Raw genomic sequence first — 24,257 nt, forward strand, 5'->3', positions numbered from 1 at the left:
GGGGGTAGGGGTAGGGGTAGGGGTGAGGATTGGTAAAAAAATTGAATTTAAAAACAAGCTTTAAATTTATTTATTTTGGGGGGGGGGGGGTTGGTTGGAGGTTAGGGACAAAATAAATTGATTTTTTCAACAAAAAAGTAATTGTAGTTTGAAGTTGGAAGAGAATTTTGGAAAATATTTTCTTTAAGTTTTCAAGGGAGGTCATTTTCCTTCAATTTGAGGAAAATGAGTTGATTTGGAAAACACTTAACCCAACCAAGCATGATAAAATTGGAAAACATTTTGTCCTTCATACCAAACACACCCATAATGTTTTATAGCATTGTGTATACGATACATTTGGCAAATTTAACTACGTTTTCGGTGTATAGAAATTATTATTTTCTTCTAGTAGTACGTTAATTTAAAAAGATAATGTCAAAACCTCACACGCCGCTGAATTTAGTTAATAGTGAGAATTGAGGGAACACGGATAGTTATGGCATAGGGGAGTCCAGCCCCAAAACAGAAGCTTTTTGAACGCTATAAACTAAAAGGTACCCTTTCTAAAAAACACAGATTAAAACAGGCACTTCATCCATAACCAAAACACACTTGTGTTTTTAGAGATGATTTATTTTGGTCCGTAGTATGTAAAAAATGTCTTTTTTAGAGTCGGAACGAATAAAGGGCATGAGCATGACACTCAAAGAATAAAAACCTCAAATATGTTTTGACCACTAAGTTACAGCAACCATGGTAGATTTTGATTTCATTGCTTTTCGAATGAGGATACTGCTTTAGCATTTTAACGAGTTGCTCTATCAAAGAGCCAACAGAGTAGTTACACACTTAGGGTCACTTATCTCATCACACTGAAGTATAAATGGTGAGCTAGATTATCTCCTCCAGGATAAGATATGTCCCATGGTTTATCACACCAAATCACAACTTACATGTTCATATTCTCTAACTTTGCTTAGTGGTTATGAGATAGATGTAGTCGAAAGAAGAAGTAGAAACAATGTACTTGCAGACTTGATTATATATTAATTGCAGGATACAGTTATCTTCTGTGGATCCAGCTTCTAACCAAATTCTGTAAATTCAATTGATTTTCACATGCAAATATCTCAGAATAGTGGCAACAGAAGATGAAGCTTAAGTCCATAGTTTTCACTACCAAATCAAAGCCTTCATCCAAATTATGTGGACAACATGATATAATCGATAGTATCTACAACAATTTGGACTATCCGTTAGATGAAAATACTGAACATTGTTAAACACCAGTGGTGTGACAATCCAAACAAAATATACCATATTTTCCACCTACCCAAAACAGAACGGCAGCAAAATTACAACACACTTCCAGCTACCAAAACAAACTTAGAAGCACATTACCCTACTACTGACTTCATTAATTGTCTTTGTCTAACAAGAAAAGAGTAAAAATACGACAAACAAAGCTACTACTTCAGTAATCAAACTAAGCACGCTCGCCCCTGATTCGCCTGGCAAGCTGAATGTCCTTGGGCATGATTGTCACACGCTTGGCATGAATGGCACAAAGGTTAGTGTCCTCAAAGAGACCCACCAAGTAGGCCTCAGCAGCCTCTTGCAGAGCTAGCACCGCATGACTCTGGAAACGCAAATCAGTCTGAAAGCAAACCAATGCACAAAGACGAATCAATCCGGATTTAGGACCACCACCATCAACATAATAGTACCAATTCAGAACTAAATAGACATGAACGAACAAAAATTTACCTTGAAGTCCTGGGCAATTTCACGAACAAGCCTCTGGAATGGAAGCTTCCCGATCAAGAGCTCAGTACTCTTTTGGTACTTACGGATTTCACTGCATAATGTAAAATCCCAATCAACAACATTCACACAATAACATGTTCAAGTATGATGTACTTTAAAGACTAAAGAGAACATATGCAATACTGAATTACACTATGCCATCTATACTTACCGAAGAGCAACAGTACCAGGTCGGTATCTGTGTGGCTTCTTCACACCACCAGTAGTAGGAGCAGACTTACGTGCAGCCTAATACACATACAAAGCAAGTTAAAAACTAATACATACAAAAGGAGTTCAAAACCAAGAACAAAACTAAACGCAAAAGACACCTTAGTGGCAAGTTACTTCATGGGAGCCTTTCCTCCTGTAGACTTACGAGCAGTTTGCTTGGTACGAGACATCTAAAAACCACAACCCACAATTCTCATAAGAACAAAAATATAACATGAGAAAAAGACTCAATTTTGAGTTGAAAACCCCCAAAAATAACTCAATTTTGCAATAATACAAGACACATACCAACCAATTCACAAAAATTAAGAAGAAATCCTACTGAAAGATTTCAACTTTACACTAAATTGAAGCAAATACACAACCATTCAAAGCTTATCTTGTTATTCGTTTCTCTCCCCTCTCTTTGTAATCTCAAACGACACTCTCCTCTTTTCAGTTATCTCTTGCCTCTCTCACTTTATACAAACATAAATGTTAAATTGTGTTTGTGTTTGTGTTTGTATAAAGCAAGAGAAACTGTATATACAAATACAAATATATATATCTCCGTCCTATACACTTATAATTATATAAATACAAATCTTCCCCTGCCCAAATCTCTTTTGCCTTTCTCTTTCTCTCTCTTGCTTTATACAAACACAAATTATACAAAATACAATGTATAATTTGTGTTTGTATAAAGCGAGAGAGAAATTTGATATACAAATACAAATATTTTAACTCGATTCAATTGTATACGAATTCAAATTTTATGCAGATATACAAACACATTCATTGATACATATACATAATAGTTACATATATACAATTATCTAAGCGATATACATATACAATTCACTTCTCTCCAATCTCTGCCCTCTCTCGCTCGCCTCTCTCCTCTCTCTTCCAATGTCGCTCGCCACTCTAGCCTAACACAAAGAACATATATATATACAAACGCATTTTTCATATGAATCGCCGCAATTTTTATACAAATCACTGCGATTTGTGAAATCAGATGCTCCATAGCAAACATAATTTGACTATGGAGCACAAATCGCAAAATTGTAGCTATAGAGCGTTAATAGGATTTTTATCTTTGCTATTCCTAAAATTACTCTTTTTTTCCTTCGGTGTCTGATATTCACATTGAAACCCGACTAAATTTGAATTCGTGTCGAGATATATTGAGAGGTAAATCCTCTCTAATAAAGACGACTCTATACCCAAGAGGACTCGAGCTCGAGACTTCTGGTTAAGGATGAGTGAATACTTATAGTCAACAACCCTTGGTGGTCATGTATCTATTAGATTTGATTTCATGCTCTTAATCTTTCTTATTGATGATTATTAAGAGAAGTACTGAAAATACTCGTTAATTCGGCATGAATTATTAGTTTCATCCTTGAATTAAAGACAAATATTCGTTACTTGACTAACTGAACTTAAATACAATCCCCGATCTAGTAACATGAGTGAAATACATCCTTGAATTTTCGTCAAGTTTAAGAGTGTTTCCTACACTTCTCTCAGTTTTTTATTAAGAGCATCATGCTCCTACAAGAATTTGAAACCACTTACTATGTCATGTTAAGTCATGAAACATGATCATCTTCTTTTTATAATCTTAACATTTGTGAAAACTTATCAACAACTAGTAGTAGTAGAATATGTAGTACCAACAATAGGATAGATATATAGTACTTAAAACTATCGTGTATATGTTGACAAACTTTTGGCTTCCATGTACCAATTACCTAAAGTAATATAAGTCTTAGCTTTTCTATCAAAAGAAGAAGTTAAACACAAGGAATAAGATAAAACAAAGGGGGTCACATTTTTCAAAACAAACAAACAAACAAAGCTTAATAATATTTGATTTTCCACGAGAGCTCAAATCTATGAAAAAGTTTGGCACTTTGACGTAGGCTATTGACCACTTAGCTATAGCATATTTCAATAATTGTGTTGTTAGCCCATTAAGTATTATATGAGTTGGATTCAAATGTGGTGAGACAAAACAATTTATATTCGATGTGCATATTAGAGCATTGAGATAGTTTTTTTCTAATACGAAAGGATCACGAAGGATGCACCTTTCATGTATCAGTTATCTATTCTAGAGGCAGATAACTGAAAGTATGTAAGTAATAAGTCCATCCTAAGATAAATATTCTCCTAATCGGACTTTCCTAAGTTTTCAATAGCAAATAAAAAATAACAATAGTTTATCTACCGCCAAGGGAATAGAGGCATGGAGTAAACAAAAACTTTCTTGAAAGTCATATATCAATACAATAGGTGTCAAGGGAAAGCACAATGATATACTTAGATTATCCAATATATTTTAGATTACGATTTTTGTTGAAAGCATGTAAAAATATATATATATATTTTTAAATATAGCTATTTCTGGGAATACTTTATTTTAATATTTTATTATTAAGAAGCAACTTCTCAATAGGATACTCCCAAATTGTGCTTTGTGAATCTACAAAGCACTAAAAACCAAATCCAACATCTGCCAAAAGTTTGTTCAAGAAAGACGCGCACGTCACACCGCGCTCACGTTAGAAAAACTTAAACCAAACGTAAAGAAAAGTCAATTGGCGCACGTTAGATAGTACCGCTTTACTTCTTCGCTAAATTAGAAATCGCAGACGATCGGAAGGAGAAGAAGTACAGAAACTCGTGGTCGCCGTCACCGATCACTTCCTTCTGATCGTCTCCGATCACTTTTCCGACCAGTTCATACCAATTCCGATTTCATTATACAGAATTTGTTAAAGAAAAACGAAAAAATGTGGGTGTTTTATCTGATCTCATTGCCTTTAACCCTAGGCATGGTGATTTGGACTCTAAAGTACTTTTCTGGTCCAGAAGTGCCTCGTTACGTGTTCTTCACAGTTGGTTATACCTGGTTTTGCTCTATCTCCATTATTATCCTGGTGCCTGCCGATATTTGGACGGTACATTTCTATCATTTTTCTTTAATATGTTATATTAGTTCAAATTTATAATTTTTGCTGACCTGAGTTATTACATTGTTTTAAAAAATTTATAATGTTTTGCTGACATCAAAGCAGATATATTGAAAGACTAGAATATCTCGAAATTCATGTGGAATTAGCAAATGAATTAGAATACAATAGAAGCTACTGAATTACATGGGCGATATGGATTAGTTGGGATTAATGGCTAATATTTTGTCTTAAAAGATGAATTTTGAGTATTAGAATGAAGTAGGTCCAACGGAGTGGTGGAGGAGGGGGGTTGTGTGTGTGGAACAGGTAGCCCTTTCAAGTCACTGAGGGTTATGATGAGTGGTCTTTCTCATCAAATGTTTTGCATACAATTTTAATTCTAATCTTTAATAGTAGTTTAAGGAATAACCTCGAGTCATTGTGGTTCATTTTAGAAGACATTTTTTTTTTATATTTCCGTATGTTGTGCATGTTGATGGTGACTGAACAAGTTTGTTCATGAAACTAGAACTAGTTGCATGTCTAATGTGATCCTGGTTGTCTGGTGTCCTGCGTTAGCTGGGGTTTGAAAGAACATAGTTGACCACCTTCTAGTGTATGACTTTTCTCTGTGTATCTAACAATGTCAGGAATATTATGAAGTTTAGTGAAATTAATGATTGGTAAATATGTTTTCTTTGATGTAAATGTTCATACAAAAGTATATGATGTTTACTTATGCTGATTTTTAGTCTTTTTATTCAGACAATAGTTGGGAGTGATAATGGAGGCATATCATTCTTTTGGAGCTGGTCTTACTGGAGTACATTCCTACTCACATGGTAATCTGTTCGCTTTTGGATGTTGATCTGCTGAGCTAGCAAATGCTTAAACTTTTTGTGCCATTTCATATATGTTTACGAATGCTCTTTATTTCAGTCTGTGTGGACAATTAATTATCTACACTACCAGTTATTGCAATATAGCCGTCCCTAACTTATGTGTTGATTGATTGACTACTTGGTATCACATACTGTAATCTTCCCAAACAATGTTACTTGGGTAGCTTGTCTAAAATGAAATTTGAATTCCATAGAACGTAGATCGCCTCACTTAACCTTTTGTATTGTTCTTTGTTACAGAGTGCTGTGTGTTAATGTTTGTGTCTTAGGTAGGCAACACTCTTTCACTATTAACTGGCTGGTTCCTACTCAAATATTATATTTGCCAGTTTTCTCTTGGGAGTGATCTCCGTTTTGTCATTTCTATGACGTGTGTTTCCTAACACACATCTATTTATTTTGTCGAATAGGCTCGTTGTTCCCCTCATTCAAGGTTTTGAAGATGCTGGAGACTTTACACTTGTAGAGCGATTGAAGACTAGCATACACGCCAACTTGGTGTTCTACGCCATCTTGGGGATAGTCGGTCTTCTTGGACTTATTCTCCTCATTACTATGCGGAAAAGTTGGTGCGTTCTTTTTCTATTAACATTTTAATAGTTAATCATAGACATGGGTTCTTTTACCACGGATCTCTTTTGAGCTGCACTCGGTTTAGATATTTGGATTGAATGAAAGAGATTGACCTCTTGTTCATTGACCAAACTTAGATCGGATTGATCTAGCAATCGATTGCTGTTCCAACTGCATGAACACTATTTTTGGGGTGGCGAGTATCATCATTGTTGTCAGAAGATATATTTCGATGGAAAGGGATCCATATTTAGCTTATCTGTTCAGTGCTTAACATATGAGAGTCTTAATTAGTTGTTGAGACTTGAGAATGTATAATTCAGTTGTAAAATTATAGAACACAACTGTAAAACTTGTTTCTGGTCGCTAAATTAAAATTTATTTTCCTTAACATATGACAGTTAAATCTTAATTAGTTCTTGTCACAAAGTTGCAACCAATTTAACAAAAGGAACCTGAATTTCTGTCTCCAAGAAGTTTCCTCATTGCTATCCCTTCAATGTCCATAATCAAGTATGCTTTTTGCACCAACTCTGGATTCTGTCTCTGAGAATTTTTCTCATGCTTTTCATTCCAAGAAGTTTTTCCAGTTCTTCCTCTCTATGTTGCCAAAGATGTGCGCATTCCATTCAATCAGCTTTCTTTTTAACATTTTGATTTTCCTGGGCAGTTTGAAATCCGTTCTCCTTGTTACTTCAAAATCATTCCATTAACTTCGTACCACATTTATAATACCTTCATGTTCCACCCACATATTTTCAAATTTAAAGTATGTCCTACTACTCTACCACTGCCCACAATACAACATTACAAGGCTATGGCCAACACTACTTTTGGAAGCAAACATTGTTTATTTATCTGAAATTTCCGTCATGTTAATCGAGAATAAGAACTTATCTATTTTTGATGCTATGTGTGACTTGCCTCTTGACCATGTAAATTCTCCCCCATTTTGAGGAGGATCAACCAGTTCCAAATCTTGAATGAAAAAATCTACCATACTCCTTGACTATCTCCAATTGTTGCTTCTTTCATGTGTGTATCTTGTCACATTGAAGTTATCACACATAACACAAGATCCTTTCCTATTTCTCTTATTCCTGCTAGTTTATCCATACCTCCTTCCTACTTTTCTTGTTATCTGGTGCATGAACTCCTCTTCTTTTTTTTTTTTTGATGAAGGAATTCCTTTTAGTTGCCAATTGTATCTTGTATGTGTTTTTTCAAACAAGCATGGAACAGAATATTGTCTCTCAAGACAATCCATTCCTCATCTACATTGCTTGGATTTGACTCAGCCCTCTATCCTGCCATCTAGCCTTCTTAGTTTCTTGTACAACAAACAAATCAGTCTTCCATTTTTCAATAAAGAATTTAACAGTCCTAGGTTTGGAAAAGTCTTTTAAATGTTTTATGTTCTAGCTTAACATTTTCATCTTTGTGGCAAAATTTCACTACTCTATTTCCTATCTTCGTTCTTCCTGTCCTATTTTAGTAGTTGATGAGGAGCTCCATATCTTCAATTATTTACTCCCTTTTGAGTTTTGAGTCTGTTTGATAGCGGAATTAGATACCTCCAGGTTTCAGCCCTTTTCTTTTCCATCTCAACAAGTGGTCTAGGATTTGTTCCTCGAAGCCAGTGCAGTTTACACCCAGCAGTTTCTCACTCTAATCCATTTTCTTCTAACCCAAATTGAAGTTTTCTGTTCTTTCGTCACTTTACCAATTCTTGAATGAAGTTGTTGTCCTTAGTCCTGACTGAAGTAGTACATTGGTTTATGTGCACTGTTTTCTTTATTGAGGCTTCATTTGAATGAAGTAATAAAGAGAATGAATGTAGTAGCAACTAAAGTTGATGTGTTTAGGGAGACACGAAAAAGTAGGGTGACAGGAAGTGGAAGTAAAAGGAGACAGGGGCTGTTTATCCAATCCTAATTATATGAATGTTAAGAGAATAGAGGAGTAGCAACTAAAGTTGATGTGTTTAGGGAGACACGAAAAAGTAGGGTGACAGGAAGTGGAAGTAAAAGGAGACACGGACTGTTTATCCAATCCTAATTACTCTCTCCAAACTAGACCTAATGGCTTTGTCCTTCATAGGCTATATCATAGCTTATCATCTCCTCACATCGATTTTTGAACAAATAGATTCCAAATTGTATAGACTGTTGCTTAATTTTTTGAAGTATTAGAGACTGAATCTTATCAGCGTGTTGAAGAAGCAACTCAACCATTGTATCTTCTGTTTTATGATTATTTTAGTAGATGATTTCCTGTGTCCATAATTTCAATGGCAGGGATGGTAATGCACTGGGTTTTGCCATGGCATGCTCAAATACTTTTGGACTTGTGACTGGTGCTTTTCTTCTTGGTTTTGGTATGAGCGAAATTCCAAAGAGCATGTGGAAAAATGCCGATTGGACTACTCGTCAGAAGGTGCTTTCTCATAAAATTGCAAAAATGGCTGTGAAGCTTGATGATGCCCATCAAGAATTATCAAATGCTATTGTGGTAAGTCTTGCTTAGATTTTGCAATTTAGTTCAGAATATACTTGCTAGTTGCTACCTTGTTCTGTGGATTTGCGGTTATTTCTGTACTTGGGTCAGCTTGCATTTGACATGTAGTTGAGATTGCCCCTTTTTTGAATAATGTTCACAGAATGCCAACGAATTTGCAACTTTTTATTGTAAAAGATTTTTGTTTTACTCTTATGTGTGCCCAGTAAGTTATGTTTTGCTCATTGAATATTCGATGGGAGTAGGAAATAAATTACATCAGTTTAATTGGTTCTCTTCACCTGCACTTATGAGTTACTGGACATGGTGAACTTAATCAGGTTGCTCAGGCTACATCAAAGCAGATGTCCAAGCGTGATCCTTTGAGGCGTTATATGGATGTTATTGATAATATGTTAGTTCAAATGGTATTGCTCCTTTTCCATTTCCTCTGGCCTATACCACTTCTCCTCTTTCTTTTCTAAATACATGTGTGATATTTCATTTCATTTACAGTTTAGGGAGGATCCATCTTTCAAACCACAAGGGGGTCAGTTGGGAGAAAATGACATGGATTATGATACAGATGATAAATCAATGGCAAAGCTTAGGCGTAATCTTCGTATAGCTCGAGAGGAGTACTATAGATACAAAAGGTAAAACCAATGCCGCATGTCAAGTTGCTACTTCCGATACACCAACTTTGTTGCGCTTTCTTGCACTAGTTGTCCATGTGAACATATTCTTCTAAACTATTTATTCATAAGGAAAAGATTCCCGCACAGTGAATTTTTTTATCCACTAGTTCAAGAGTAGGTCAGATCCAGGTCTCCTTATTCCTTAAAGATTTGTAGTATGCCAATTTACCAGGTCACATATCCTTCTCAAGAAAATAATAATAATCTACCTGGTCACGTAGAATGTTGAAAAGCACAGATCCTTTTTGATGATATCTATTAGTTCCTACTTTAACAAGCGTCTGTTACCTCTGCCTATTAGTACTAGACTTAAAAATGGTCTTCTGTTTTTATAGATTTTTGGAGTTCACAATGCCTGCCCCATTAGTACAGATGTTTGTGGAAAGCTGTTCTTTTGTCATGGCTTTCACCTTTGGTACTGTTTGTTTACAGATCTTTCCCTTTAACATCTTATACATCATGGCCTAAAGATGGATACTGTTCTTTAAGCTCCTGAATGAAGCTAGAATTATACTTTTGACACTCGTGACTAACCACTTTGTCCTGGTTATTTACGCCCTTCACTAGCTCCTATTACATATTGTTGAGGTCTCATTATCTTCTCCAGGGAACAACTGATAACTTTATCTTCTAACATGCAGTGAGTATTTGACGTATGTAACAGAGGCTCTTGAACTGGAGGATACTATAAAGAATTATGAGCAGCGCAATGCAACTGGTTGGTATGTGTTATTATTCTACTGAATTCTGGTAGTTGTTCTATACATTATTATTATTTTTAAATGAATAGTTGTTCTATAATGATCTGCCACTTCTGTTTTAACAACCTGCTTTTCCTCTGATCCCCAATAGAAACTAGGAAAATATTCAGGCCAGAGTTTCAACCTAAATATCTCTTTTGTATGTCTGAAGTACAAAGGAGATACATTTAGAAACTATAGTATACAAAATTTTCAATATTGTTATGAAAAGTGACATGGAGCAATGGGTTTTGTCATGAGTAAAACAGTGCGACTTGAAAGAAGTGCACACTTTGGATAATGAGGTGTACAGCAGCAGGGAGCGATCACTTTTTTGAAACAAGATTGGAAAAAAAGAAGAAAAATGAGAAAACTTCTCTTCTTTTACTATTTCTGTTTATCTGTGTCTTTCGATTTGCTTTCTTTCATTTCACAATGAGTTTTCTTCTTCTGGTGAGCAAATCATCCTCTTCTGCGAGCTTTCAACTGAGGCAGCTTTGTTGTTGTTGTTGGCATGCAAGTCCTATTCTTTTACTACTTCTTCTTTGCTGTGCTTCTCCAATATTTCTTTTGTAGGAAGATTGTCTGGAATTAAAAAATGATGCATCTACACCTAGTTATTGGTGCAATTGCTAAAGCAATTAGGGGTAATACGTAAATATCCCCCAAAGTACTCTTTTTTCAGTTATGACCTTAAACTATGCGGGTACCCCCAGAACTCGTTTGAAGTGGGTAATAAGAGCCCCCTTTTAGCCCAACTGGCATGGAGAGTGTGTTCTACACCCCTATAGCTTGTGAGCTTGAAAGAAAGTTTAAAATTTATATCTTTTTACAGCATTTCTGCCATTAAAAATATTTTTAAATTTATTTGTTTTCATTTTTTTTCTTTTTCATTCCTTTTTTGATCTGATTTTCACTTTCTGCACCACCACCGTTTCTGTAACAAAAGTAGCCATCACCACTGACCCTCGTCCTTCTCTCCCATTAACACCACCAATCTTCTGCTACCACAACTCAACCATTGAAATCAAACACAAGGAAGAAGAAAGATTTTTTTTGTGGGGGTTGGGGGTTGAACAAAACAAAGAAGAAATTATTGATAGATGTATATCTTTTTTTGCTTTTGGGTGTAGACTAGAGGATGTTAATACAACAGATAGGATGTTGGACTTTCTCAGCTTGATGAAGGAACCCGGGGACGGGGCCCGTGGAGTTAAACACATTTTAAAATAAAAAATGTTAAATTGAACTATGAAATAAGTTTTTATATATTAGGTAGTTTTGTGTTATTTGTTAGTTGTGAACTTCACTTCTCGTTTATAAAACTATATTGGAGTTTTGAAGATAGGATTTAAAAAGGATGGACCTGTTTGATAAGGGAAAAGTCTATTGTCGTGAATGAATTTCTTTTGGCATTTTCTAGCCTTTTTTGTTTTGCCTTTATTACTCTCTTTTCGTTTCCCTATTCTTCTGCTTTAGTTACCTTCTTCTTTTTGAGTCCTTAACATTTTTGCACAAGAGTTTGAAACTCCCAATTATATGCAGTAATATGATCTAAATTTAGTCCTTTGCTGCTAGATTTTTACTCTAGTGTAAAAATTTATGCAGGAAATTTATTTCAACCTTGAGATCTGAAAGGGCTGGAACATTGGGTTCCTTCTTTGACACAACAGGTATTTTTCAAGGGTCATATTCTCTAGTTTATATATCTGATGCAGATGGATTTAAAATAGGAGCATAATCACTTATAGCATTCCAAATCAACGCTGCATAACTATAATTGAGTTTTTGATGATGGCGTCATATACTATAATTGGATTTTCTTTCTGGTTGGGTTTCTCTGGATGAAGTAGATAATGTTTTACCAAGAGAACCAGTTGAGGAGGAGAGCAGAAGACATCTGAGTCCCTTTGCGGGTCAGATAATAATAAACACTGAAAAAAATGTTGGTTATAGAGGTTATAGGCTCAAGCATTGTGCCAAGCACGAAGGAATAGGTTTCAATGTTGATATATGTCGTCTTTCATGATTTCTGAACTGCCAAACTGTTCCAGTAAGCTTGAGGTTCAATTCAGGACTCCTTAGTTTGGTTTGTGCTAAATGAATCCAACAACACATGGAGGGGGCATATTTCCATTATGGCATTGTTTCTTTAATGACGGAGAAATCCCCGAGGGCACTGGTGGATGGCTTGCAACTCGGTGGATAATGAACCTGTCTCTCTTCCCTTCACTTAAATACCAGATTTTTGTGAATAAAGGTCACCAAAGAAAAACACACCGGGTTTTTGCCAGCGGCAGGGCTCAACTGTGACACATAATATGTTGTACAACTAGACCAAAGTCTTGGGGCCAACAAGATTGCTTGTTAATCAAGATAAATACTTTGAACTCTTACCAAGGACCGGTCTTACAAAGTTGGTGGGAAACTGGGAGTGCGTTATCCCAAACGGAGTAAATTGGTTTTAAGTATGCTATAAAAGCACTAGGAAGTGATTTCAGTGTGTTTCGCCATGTTAACTAAATATGCAATTATACTCCAGTTAATAGAGTACTAATTAGTCAGTAAGAGTGATGGTTCATGGTTTAGTTTTTTATTTGATCATTGGTCTGTCTTTTGTCAAAGTTATCAGGATTTAGGACAATATGATTAATGACGTCCTTATGTTTGGATACATCTAACTCACATGTAAATAAGGATCCAGACTAGTGTAATCAAAAGCAAAAAGTGCAAAAAAAGCTCTAAGGTCCATTGGGGCTTTAAGCGCAAAGCACAAATAAAACATGGACTCTAAAAAAATCTCAAAGGGAGAAAAAATACAAATATGTAGTGTTTAGTCCAAGACTGGTAATTATATGTATGAATGACAAACATATGAACAAAAAATTGATTATTTTTTTACGATAAAGCGAAATATCAATTGTTTAGTGTCGGAGGAGGCTCGTTTGCAAGGAAAAGTGTCTTAGAACCTTGATGACGACACTGAAGAGCACATTGAGCGAGGCGAAGCACTTAACATGTTTTGAGCCTTGCTTCCGGCCTTAAGCGCGCCTTTGACAATATTGATCCAGACACATGCCTTGTGAAGTGTGTCAATTATAAACAATTACTTTCCTGAATCCAAGGTGTTGGTTATCCAACTAAATTTGCTGGCGTCTTAGTGGGTTGTTTATTCTCTAGTTCATAGCTGGCTAATGTGTACTCGAGTATTTTATTTTTTGATGCATTAGATTTGTCATATAAGATCTGCTTGTATTTGGTTTCTCCACTTTTGGAATAAAAGTTGACATTCTTTTCCAGAATTAATCTGGCGATGTGTCCTGAGGAAGCAATTGAAGAAAGTCTCAGCTGTAATTCTTTGTTGCATGTCTGTTGCTATTCTATTAGCAGAAGCAACTCTTTTGCCAAGGGGAGTTGATTTGTCTCTATTTTCCATTCTTATAAAGTCTGTTGGAGATCAAGAGGTTCTTGTTCAGGTATTTCCAGATGATTTGTTCTTATATGGAAGTTCTCACTTGGTCAGGGATGTTTCTAGCATTATTTATTGGATAATCAGGGGGCATGACATGCTAATCGTGCTACCTTGAAATTTTTGGTTGGGTTAACTGCTTCATAAGTCATATTTCTTACAGTTTATTGATATAGGCTGATTGCTCTTGCAATGCTTGTATCATTATTTAATGAGATTCTACTAAATTTTTTAAGGGGGAGCACTTTGCTTGTTAGGAGGTTGTAAGAACTTGATAATATAGTCATTTCTAATCGCCTTGTTCTAGGTGCTCCTTTTTATGTATATCAAAAAGAGCTCCTATGGTGCCTTTCTAGTGGTTATTTTGTATGCGTTTTTTATTAGTTGTACAGTTCGTGGACATAAGGATGCACAGTGGGGGCATTAGATTTTTCTTGCTTTGGTGACTGTCTTGTAATCTTGTTACTTGGAGACTTTAAAACTACGACATTTCTTGATTTTCGTAGGTAGTGGTGGCAATTCTCAGTCCTTTTCTCTTTTTCAACCTGCCAAATCCTTTTATCACCCCACCCATGAAAGTAAAAGCAAGTCTTGTTCATAGGAGTTGTCAGGCTGGAAATGGATTACTTAATTTCTTAAAAGAAAAATGAAGAGAAATGTTGGAAGACTCATAACCCAAAAGATATAGAAGCTGACCCAGCGTGTAGGATGATTCCTTTTTAAAAAAGAAAATCAAATTGTCAGTTTTTGTTGCTAATGTGGGAACTAAGTTAAGATGTATCCTGTTAATGCCTTTGTATTATTAATAATTTTGCTCCATATTTATATCCACTGTGATCCTTCGGGGTGGCTCAAATGGTTTGGCTAGGGACATCCATAATGGAGGTCTATGTTCGAAACCTCTTGCCTGCGACAACTGGGGCTGACCTTCTAGGTCGAGCTCGTCGCATGGGGTTTGTATAGTGTGGCTTACCTCTCTTTTGTGGCTTGCGAGCTATTGCACAGGAGCGAGGAGCGGGGTTCATGTTGCGCGCACCGAAAGGGTAGTGGCTGTGGGTTCCCTCGTCATAAAAAAAATACTTATACCCATTGCTTTGGAACTGAATGTAGATGCATGTTTTCTTTCGTCATTCCTTTGTTTAATACTAAATCTGTTTCATGGGACTTGGATATCACCTCTTGTTTCGACATGATTGTGCTTTGGTTAAAAAAGGAAATTGGGTTCAACTGCATTTCCAGGCTTACCTCTTTTAGTTTTGACCTCCTCAGATGATCCAAAATGCCATCTCTAACTCTTAAAGTTTGTATTCGACATTCAATTTTGGAGTACCTGGTGTTGATTAGTAACATGGAACCCCAGAGGATTGCTTGCAACCATTTCAGTTACAATGATATTGTCTGTAAGCTCTAACCCTCAGGGGTTGGCCTGTTGGCAATTGACTTGAGCCTTGGGGTTTGCTCCCTTTCAAGGTCTCAAGTTCGAAACCCACTAGGTGCAAACAATTTCTGAGGGCCATCGGACTGGGTAAAACCTGAATTAACCGTGGTGCACTTGCGGGAAACTCCTTGCCGAGGGCCTGTGCACCCCCGGGATTAGTCGGGGCTCAAAGAGACTCGGACACCCGGTGCAAATCAAAAAAAAAAAATATTCTCTGTAAGCTCTGTCCTACACTGTTTGTGATCCGTAGAATGTGTGTTCTGGGGCCACGGGATTGTCAAAATAAAATTATTACAATCAAAATATTATTACCTAGGATGAAGGTAAAGCAGTAGATGACATGAAGTAATGGTTCAACCTCAAAAATACCCTTCGGGGTGGCCCAGTGGTTTGGGCTTGGGACTTCCATGTTGGAGGTCTCAAGTTCGAAACCCCTTGCCAGCGAAAGCAAGGGGTTTGCCTTCTGGGTCGAGCTCGTCGCACCAGGCTTGCCTAGTGCGGGTTACCTCTCCTATGTGGTTTGCGAGCTATTGCAAAGGAGCGGGGGTTTTACCCTGTGTGCACCCAAAGGATAGCGGCTGCGGGTTTCCCTTGTCATCGAAAAAAAAAAAAATGGTTCAACCTCAAAATAAAAAGCTAAAATGTTTGGATAAAAAAGCAGTAGATAGGGCTTGTATTACTTTCAGAAAAGTCCCACTCCCTTCTTCTGTTAAACCATATTTTATTTGGTTTCTTCTGTTGGCTCTCATGTATTGATGATCTTCTCTTCTAGTTGTATCCAGAACTATCCGTTTTGAGATAAGCTCTAGGTTCTGTGTTAAGACAGCAACATGGATGGTGTCTTGATTCTTCAGACTTCGAGTGAATTTTGTCAATGTTCTATGTTTTTCTACCCGTGTATGTCTTTTTATGCATGCTGAAAGATAAATACAATCTGTAGGTTTCAAACCAATCTGTCCTTATTTTGCAGGTGTTTGCTTTTCTGCCACTTATGTATATGTGTGTCTGCACTTACTATTCGCTGTTCAAAGCTGGAATGTATATGTTTTACTCATTGACACCGAGACAAACAAGTTCTGTGAGCTTGTTAATGATTTGCTCGTAAGTTCATAATCTTCTTGCAGTGAAAGCAATTTGATTTCCTGTATTAATCTAGTGTTTCCTCAATGTTTCTGCCAGGATGATTGCCCGTTATGCACCTCCAATTTCGTACAATTTCCTTAACCTTATCAGTCTAGGCGAAAACAAGAAAACCATTTTTGAGAAGGTGAGTTTATGACCAACCTTAGTTTTATTATCTATGAAAACTGATGGTGAACAATTCTTGAAGAAGAAAACTACAGTTCTCGCTGCGTCTTTTATTGAGTCGGCATGCATTCTTCACTTTTCCAATCTCTTTATTTGGTGGTCTAGAATAATATCTAAATGATGCTTATTGATACTAAGATTTGCGTGGTTTTCCTTTTAGCTGACGCTTGATTAATGCTGGTTGTAACAATGTGAATATGGTATTGAAAAAACCCATCTCTACTTTACCACAATTGCATAGTCTTCTCCTTCATCTCTACTTTACCACAATTGAATAGTCTTCTCCTTTGAGTTTCATCAAGATGGTATCGTGCAAACCTTCTGAAACAATAATGCCAAAGAAAAGGTATAAAAGAGAAAGTGTAGTTGAGTTGTAAATTATTCTAAAAGAGTCTAACTAAGTGAAGGGACTTCATTCTGGCAAGGTAAAGGATTTTGAGAGTGCTTGGATTGGCTTAAAAGCTGGTCGAACCAGCTTAAAAGCATATTTAGCTTGCTTTGATGTTTGGCTAATAACAGGAGTGCTTAAAAGTCAAGTGTTTTTAAGCCAAAAGCTAAAAACAAGCCAAAAGCCATAAGTTGGTCTACCCAACTTATTGCTTTTTGGCTTAAAAACACTTGAGGTTTGACCTAACATTTTAGTTATTACCATTACAACTTATTTATATCTCTAAAATGTCCTTCCATCTCCTCTCCCTTTCTTCTTTTGTTGATGTTGTTGAACCTTTGTCTATCAGATTTTTCTGCCCACCGACTGTTTCATGTAGGAGCATGATGTTGCTTGTGATCGACAAACTTAAAATAAACCTAACTTCAATCACCTATGGGCTATATGAATCATTTCACAAGTGTATTCCTACTGTATATCCATATTGTGTCCTCAAAATAAATTAATTAAGCATGGATTGCCCCACTATTTAGTTTCACACAATATACTTGAAAAATTATTTTAAATCAGAACTGAAATCAAAACTGTGGAGGAATTTCATATTTTACTTGCAAACTTTAATCAAAATATCATTTATTATGTGTTATTTCAATAAATAATCTATGTTTGATAAAAATAATGTAATACAATCAATTTTAGATTGAAACACAAATAAATTTGTGTTTGAGCTGATTTAAATTTTAAAATATTGCAATAATAAGCTCATTTTTAGTTTTAAAAGTTTAAAGGGTAGTTCAGTCATTTTACCAGCTTTAACACTTCTGTACCAAGCATATCACCTGCTTAGTTTCATTTCAAGTGTTTTTTCCAAACATATAACTTATTCATATTCAGCTCTAGCACTTAAAAAAGTGCTTTTCAGTGCTTAGTGCTTTAAAGCTACTTAAATTCAGCCCAGTCCAAACGGGGTCTTTGTCCTTGCCAAACTTGCCAAAGACAGTATGATGGGGGAGTATTCTCTACCAGATGGTATTCTTTCGTCAAATATCTGTTTGGGGTTAGATTTGTCAATAAATATCTGCGTTTATTCTTTAGGCATTCCGTGACACATGATCTCCTTATCAAGTCATAAATGCTTTATTTTTTATTGCAGCGAATGGGAACTGTTGACAAGGCTGTTCCTTTCTTTGGTCAAGGATTCAACAAAATATATCCACTTATTATGGTTGTATATACGTTGCTAGTTGCAAGCAATTTCTTTGATCGGATAATCAGATTTTTTGGGAACTGGAAGATATTTAGATTTCAGTCAGAGACAGATGATATGGATGGTTTTGATCCATCAGGGTTACTGATCTTGCAGAAAGGTAGGCAGGTCACTGAAATATCATTTGTCTCTGTTGCTCTTCTTTAGTCTTTTATTGGAATGCAAGCTGGTTGGCCAACTGAGCGGCTGGAACTGGGCCGTATCGCTTTAGTGTTTTATTCATCTGGATATTGTAGAGTTAGTGTTGATATGGAAGTAACACCTTCTGTTTTGCTATTGAGTTGCAGTAATTGTTTCACCAGTGAACTGAGTATATGTTGCCAATTTTGATGCACCTATCCTTAATCTTTGCAGAACGAAGCTGGCTTGAACAAGGATGCAAACTTGGTGAACATGTTTTGCCATTGGCAAGGAATTTCAACAATATGACAGTGGATCTGGAGTCTGATGGCAATACCATAGTATGTGATCTACCTTAAAGCTATATTTGGATATTGAGTAGCTCTAAAATATGCATCTAGAAATTTTTACAAGGAAAATAAGAGAGGTGATATTTCCTCTCATACATAAGTTGAATGGAAAATGAAGGGTTTTGAATAGATGACAGTGTCGCACCCAAGGGTATGGCCTAGTGGTCCATGAAGTGGGTTGAGAACCATGGGGTCTCGGGTTCAAATAACAGCAGAGACAAAAACACTGGATGCTTTCTTCCCCATTTGTCCTAGTTTTGGTGGACAAAGTTACCTGGTACTCGTTGTTGGTGGGAGGTGACATGTATCCCGTGGAATTAGTCAAGGTGCGCGCAAGCTGGCCCGGACACCACGATTATGTAAAAAAAAGATTAGTGTTTTCAGCTTTCGTTCAGAATATTATTAACTTGAGCAGGAACTTAATTGGAAGAAATTCTCTGAAGGGAAACCCTTAAATTGCTTTCCCCCCATATATTTCCTGCTTCCCAAATGCAGAAAAGGCAACAATATTATTGTTGTATCACTTCCTTTTCCTTTTTGTGTAGACCGAATGCTACCTCTCATTTGTTTCTTTCCTTGAGTGTTCATCATAGGGGGGGATTTAGTGTAGAAGTTATAGTTCATGGCTTTGGCTCAGGCTCAAACCTTGTATTTGTTAAAAATGTCCACCAAATAAGTATAAACAATGTATTTCCAACCCAGTAAATCAAATAGGTTATGATAGAATTTTGAAAACTCGAACTCATTAAGTTCAATTGTGGATCCGCCTTTGGTTCATCACTACATCCTTTAGGTTTATTAGTTAGTTCTGTTTTTTCAGTGTTGAATTAAACTGGTTTGTGCGATTCTCATGAGGAGAATTGCATGTAAATTTTATTTTCTTTGCATGTAAAATTTATTCTAATCAGCAATGTCGGTGACCATGTCTTTTCAAGTTATCTAGTCATATCTCATTAACTTTCATGCTTCAGCCTAGTTACATTCACTTCAATTTTTCAGCATACAAATGATTTTGAATCAAAGGCATTCATGGAATCAAACAAGGACCGAGGGAGTTCTTCAAAACCTTTGAAAGATGAGGCCCGTCGGTATTCAGGGAGCAAGGAAGCCATTAGCAGCAAATATGCTGCCTTGAGGGAACAGGGCAAGCTACCATCTCATGTGAAGCCAATGGAGGAGGATATAGGCTCTACTAAGGTCTCTTTACTTGATTCTGTCAGCTCTCAATCTGGCAGTGCAGTAGCAGCTCCATCAGGTTTGGCTGGTAGATGGGCATCAATGAAATCAGGTTTCCAGAATTTCAAAACAAACATTGAAGCAAAAAGGTTAATTCCACTACGCCAAGTTGGTGAATTTGTTCCCTTACGTCAAACTCAGGATACAAACGTTTCTCGTGCCTCCTCATCCGAATCTCTTGATGAGATATTCCAGAAATTAAAACGCCCTGCTACGGAGAGTGAAAATTACGGTGATGATGACGATCATGAGAGAAGGCCCAGGAGGTGATACTGTAAATTGCTTTCTATTAGAATGGAATATACTTGTCAATAACTGTAGAAATCAGGAAGGAAAGAGCCAAGAAGGTGTACAGGTCTCTGAAAAAGTATCAGCTGCTTACTCATTCTTTACAGCTGACATGTAGTTGAAGTGCTGTGTATGCAAAGATAAGGGCCAAGCAACTGGTCAGGAAGTGATGGCACAAGTCTAGGTCATAGGAAAGCTGAAATACAAACTCAATCCACAGTGATGAAGAGAAATCCTGTAGGTCAGTGAATTCGGTTTTTATATAAGTCGATTCTTGTATAATTCATGTACTGCTAACTTTTGAGGGTTTGTGTCTTTAGAGTCTGGATGTCGATTACACAATCCATTAGAAGGATTATATAAAATTTTGGTCTGTCACATTGACTACTGATAGAAAAGGTAAGATATAAATTCCATGGATACTTCCTTAAGCATGAAAACACCTGCTGTTAATTTAGATAGACTAGTAAAAGGTTGAAATTGCAATCACAGCTTGATGTGGTTTTGTAATTTTTTTTTATAGAGGACATATCCCATGAATGTTATATGATGAGAAGTTCTTTTTCTATAATATGTGCATTATTGGATTTAGTGGATGAACGTCTATGAGGTAGCGGTAAGGTCTGCGTACACTCTACCATCCTCAGATCCCGTAGGCTTGCACTTGGTATGTTGTTGTAGTGGATGAAGTCCATACAAAATTTGGGTACATCCAAAATTATGCATTGCGTTTATTTGACAGAAATCAAACTTTCCTTGGACAATTTTGGCCAACCTTTTAGGACCAAAAAGGTGTGTTGAGTATTACTACTTTTGAGTTATAATTGTTCTGGTTTCAATTTATTTTCCCAACTATTTTAGTTTTAAAGCCTTGTTTAATTTAAAATATGAATGTGACAATACATATCATTTAATTTTGACTGTACATACAAGAATATAACTTCTCCACGTAAGGCTTCTTAACTTTGTTTTGAGGTGGATCTAGGTGGGAGTGCGTTCAAATCCATTAACTTTTTTGTAGACCCTGTATTTGTATTAGAAAATTAAATAACTATATATGTATATTAACTTGTGACCCCTCCCTAACAAAATTGATTGACAGTTCAATGGTAAGAAATGGGTAGTGAAAATGTTTTTCACGCTAGTGTTGTGGGTTTGAACTCCACTATTAAAAATGAAGTATGTTTTGCAATATTTTTCTCTTCTATCCTAAAATTTAGAACCTCAAAAGTCCAAACTTCTTATTTTGGCTCCGCCTCTGGACTTTTGACCACAGATTTACCTTGCTTTAAAAAGAAAAATGATGACAATGAGCAAGCTGTGTAGTGAAATAAGGAAGAAGACTATATATCTTAGCTAAATTTTATTTTGTACCACCAAAAATATACTAAGGGTGTGTTTTTTACGTAGAAAAACATTTTTTAATTTTTCATATTTGATTAGTCAAAATATTTGAAAAATATTCTCTATAAAGATAGGCATCTTAAAAATGAGAAAAATGACTTCTATAGTTGAACTAGAAAAACCAAGTCCACAATTTGCATTCTACACTCATTATCATCTTACCTTAACTCCACTCCGACACGCTACTATCAAACCTTATGTCACCCTGTTAGTGTTTGATTAGAATATATATAAATGTTTTTAAGATAATAGTTTCATTCACATATACCGAATACAAAAACAAATAAGAGAATCACTTATTTTTTCGAATAACATTTTTCAAAATTTGTTCACTCGTGGAAAACATTTTCATACTACCAAACACCTCCCTCAAGTTATTATTAGTTATTACAATGGGGGTTATATATTTATATAGAGAGAGAAGTAAACCATACTAATATAGGCTAAAATACGAAAAACAATTATCATGATAGGTTAATATAATTTGATGGATAAACACCGAAAACAAATAAAATTTTCTATTAAATATTCCACTTTCAAGTTAATGACCCAAGTGGATGATAATTAATTCCTCCCAACTATTACTCGAATTTTCTTGGCAATTTCGTGCATTGACCATCATTTGATATTTATAAAAATTAAACAAGTAGAATAGACACCAAAACTAAAAAACAAGAAAGTAGGCAAGTGATTCTTAATTTCCACATTTCAATAGTTCATAATTTACTTTTACACCTATGGTCCAAGGAATACTCTTTACTAAAAAAATTTAAAATAGATTTAATTTGCTATGATGTATTACGTTGGGAATTATCGCTAAATAGCTAGTACCAAATGGAATTTTCTGATACTCCATCGCTTGATAGATGAATTTTGCTTTTTATTCTAATGATGCTTTTCCTTCTTTACCCTTCATTTTGTTCCTATTTTCGACTTTGGACTTGTTTAAATATCATGCCATATTGGTTATTGCTATAAAAAGACACTAATCCTACAACTAATCTTTGCAAATTTTGGATTAACCTCCCTTGATATAGTGCACGTGCAAATAATAACCCTAAATTCCAAAATCATTACTAAGTAGAAATTAAGTACTTACCTAACTCATCACCTAACCTTTTTTAAAAAAATAATCAGACCACTTATATATAAAAGTCAATTGTATATAACCTTTTATAGCAAGTATAGATAGATACCTTGTTAGAGATCGATAATAATATCAAACTTATCACATTTGGTAAAAATTTACCAATTATATCAAAATCTTTTACACTGTCAACATATATAAGTTAAATCTATGATCAATGTACAAGAACCCTTTTGGATCTTTTACCCGTTGACTTTATTAGCTTTGACCAAAACCCTTCTTTCTTCTTTTGCTCATTCAATAATCCACATGATCTTGCAACAAAAGCTATGGATCTACTCTTCTTCAAACCTCCTCCGGCACCGGCGCCAACGAAAGAGAAGGGGCCCACAACGTCGGAATTGATCCGACGATGGCGACGTGGAGAACCACAAGTGGAAGAAGATGTAGATGAAGATAAAGAAGAGTAGGTACATGATGAAGAAGTTGCCATTATTGTTGTTGTTGAATTAGTAGAAAGCTTAATGAGTCTTTCTCTAAGACAACAAGAACAAACTCCAGGATTTTGCTTATGATCTTGATGCTTCTTGCATATAACTTGTGGTTCAATAAAAACCATTTTTGATTGGTTTAATTATAAGATATGTTGTATTGTATTGGGCTAGCTTGTAATGAAATGACTAATGACCAAATTGCATGTGAGGGGTATATAAAGATATGAAATATATATGTGTGCGTGTGAGTCAGTGGATGTTAGGGGAAAGTACTAGTCAAGTAGAACGTGTGTCAAACAAAGCGGATTCAGAATTTTAAATTTATAATTTGATTCTTTCAGTGGCATAGCCACATGGTGGTCAGTGTCCAATTAGACACCCTTTGTCGGAAAAAAAAAACTCGTAAATAATTAAATAACATATTTTGGACACCCTTAACATAACAAGCTGTTATAGCTCAGTGGTTTCACCTCCTTAGAATGAGAAAGTGCTCGTGTCTTTGTGAAATTCCTGACTCCGCTACTAAATTCGTTTATTGAGTTCAGAATAAATTATTTATGTCCCGAGCCCTTTAATTATTTTTGAGGAAAAGTCATGAAGAAGGTGTGTGTTGTATTGAGCAGTGTGAAAATAGGAATTTGTGAGTTGTTTTTAGGAAGAATAATTAAGAGTATAGGGACAATGTGGGGCACGACGTACCGACTTTTCTACTGATTTTATCATCACTCAAATAGTTACGTCTCTATGAAATATTCTTTTTGTGTTTCATTTTCATGAAACTTCAAAGAAAATCAGTAATTACTATCTTTTGAGCTTGCATTGAGTAAATATCGCTCTTATATAATATCTCAAAAATTATATTAGATAAGTTCAATATAACGAACTCGATTGAGAAAATGATTAATTGAGTGATATTTCCTAGCACCCCTTTGAGATAACACACTTGCTACATCGAAGAGAGACTGAGAAGATCGATTTCCCTTATGAGATATATCATTGCTACAACAATTCAATCACCCCCTAAATGAGCGT

General features: G+C 35.7%; 2 protein-coding genes and 1 pseudogene across 3 annotated transcripts; 1 reads left to right on the forward strand and 2 right to left on the reverse strand.

Annotated features, from left to right (window-relative positions):
• Positions 1–1,240: 1,240 nt before the first annotated feature.
• Positions 1,241–2,207, reverse strand: LOC125868229 (histone H3.3-like; annotated as a pseudogene). The gene is made up of 4 exons (XR_007446720.1): positions 2,121–2,207; positions 1,961–2,037; positions 1,750–1,840; positions 1,241–1,639 (listed from the first exon to the last, which is right to left on the reverse strand). The product of XR_007446720.1 is annotated as a histone H3.3-like (transcript).
• A 2,252-nt stretch (positions 2,208–4,459) lies between these two features.
• LOC125867459 (uncharacterized) lies at positions 4,460–20,674 on the forward strand. The gene is made up of 14 exons (XM_049547967.1): positions 4,460–4,973; positions 5,733–5,809; positions 6,280–6,438; positions 8,740–8,953; positions 9,280–9,366; positions 9,455–9,594; positions 10,278–10,358; positions 11,985–12,049; positions 13,677–13,852; positions 16,254–16,384; positions 16,463–16,550; positions 18,133–18,346; positions 18,601–18,707; positions 19,716–20,674. Exons 1-14 carry the CDS (start codon positions 4,806–4,808, stop codon positions 20,220–20,222), a joined length of 2,214 nt encoding a protein of 737 aa, XP_049403924.1. The 5' UTR covers positions 4,460–4,805; the 3' UTR covers positions 20,223–20,674.
• A 2,154-nt stretch (positions 20,675–22,828) lies between these two features.
• LOC125867478 (uncharacterized) lies at positions 22,829–23,432 on the reverse strand. The gene has a single exon (XM_049547994.1). The coding sequence runs from the start codon at positions 23,348–23,350 to the stop codon at positions 22,946–22,948; it is 405 nt and encodes a 134-aa protein (XP_049403951.1). The 5' UTR covers positions 23,351–23,432; the 3' UTR covers positions 22,829–22,945.
• Between the last annotated feature and the right edge of the window lie 825 nt (positions 23,433–24,257).

The sequence above is a fragment of the Solanum stenotomum genome, chromosome 6 (genome assembly GCF_019186545.1).
Source record: "Solanum stenotomum isolate F172 chromosome 6, ASM1918654v1, whole genome shotgun sequence".
Lineage (NCBI taxonomy): Eukaryota > Viridiplantae > Streptophyta > Magnoliopsida > Solanales > Solanaceae > Solanum > Solanum stenotomum.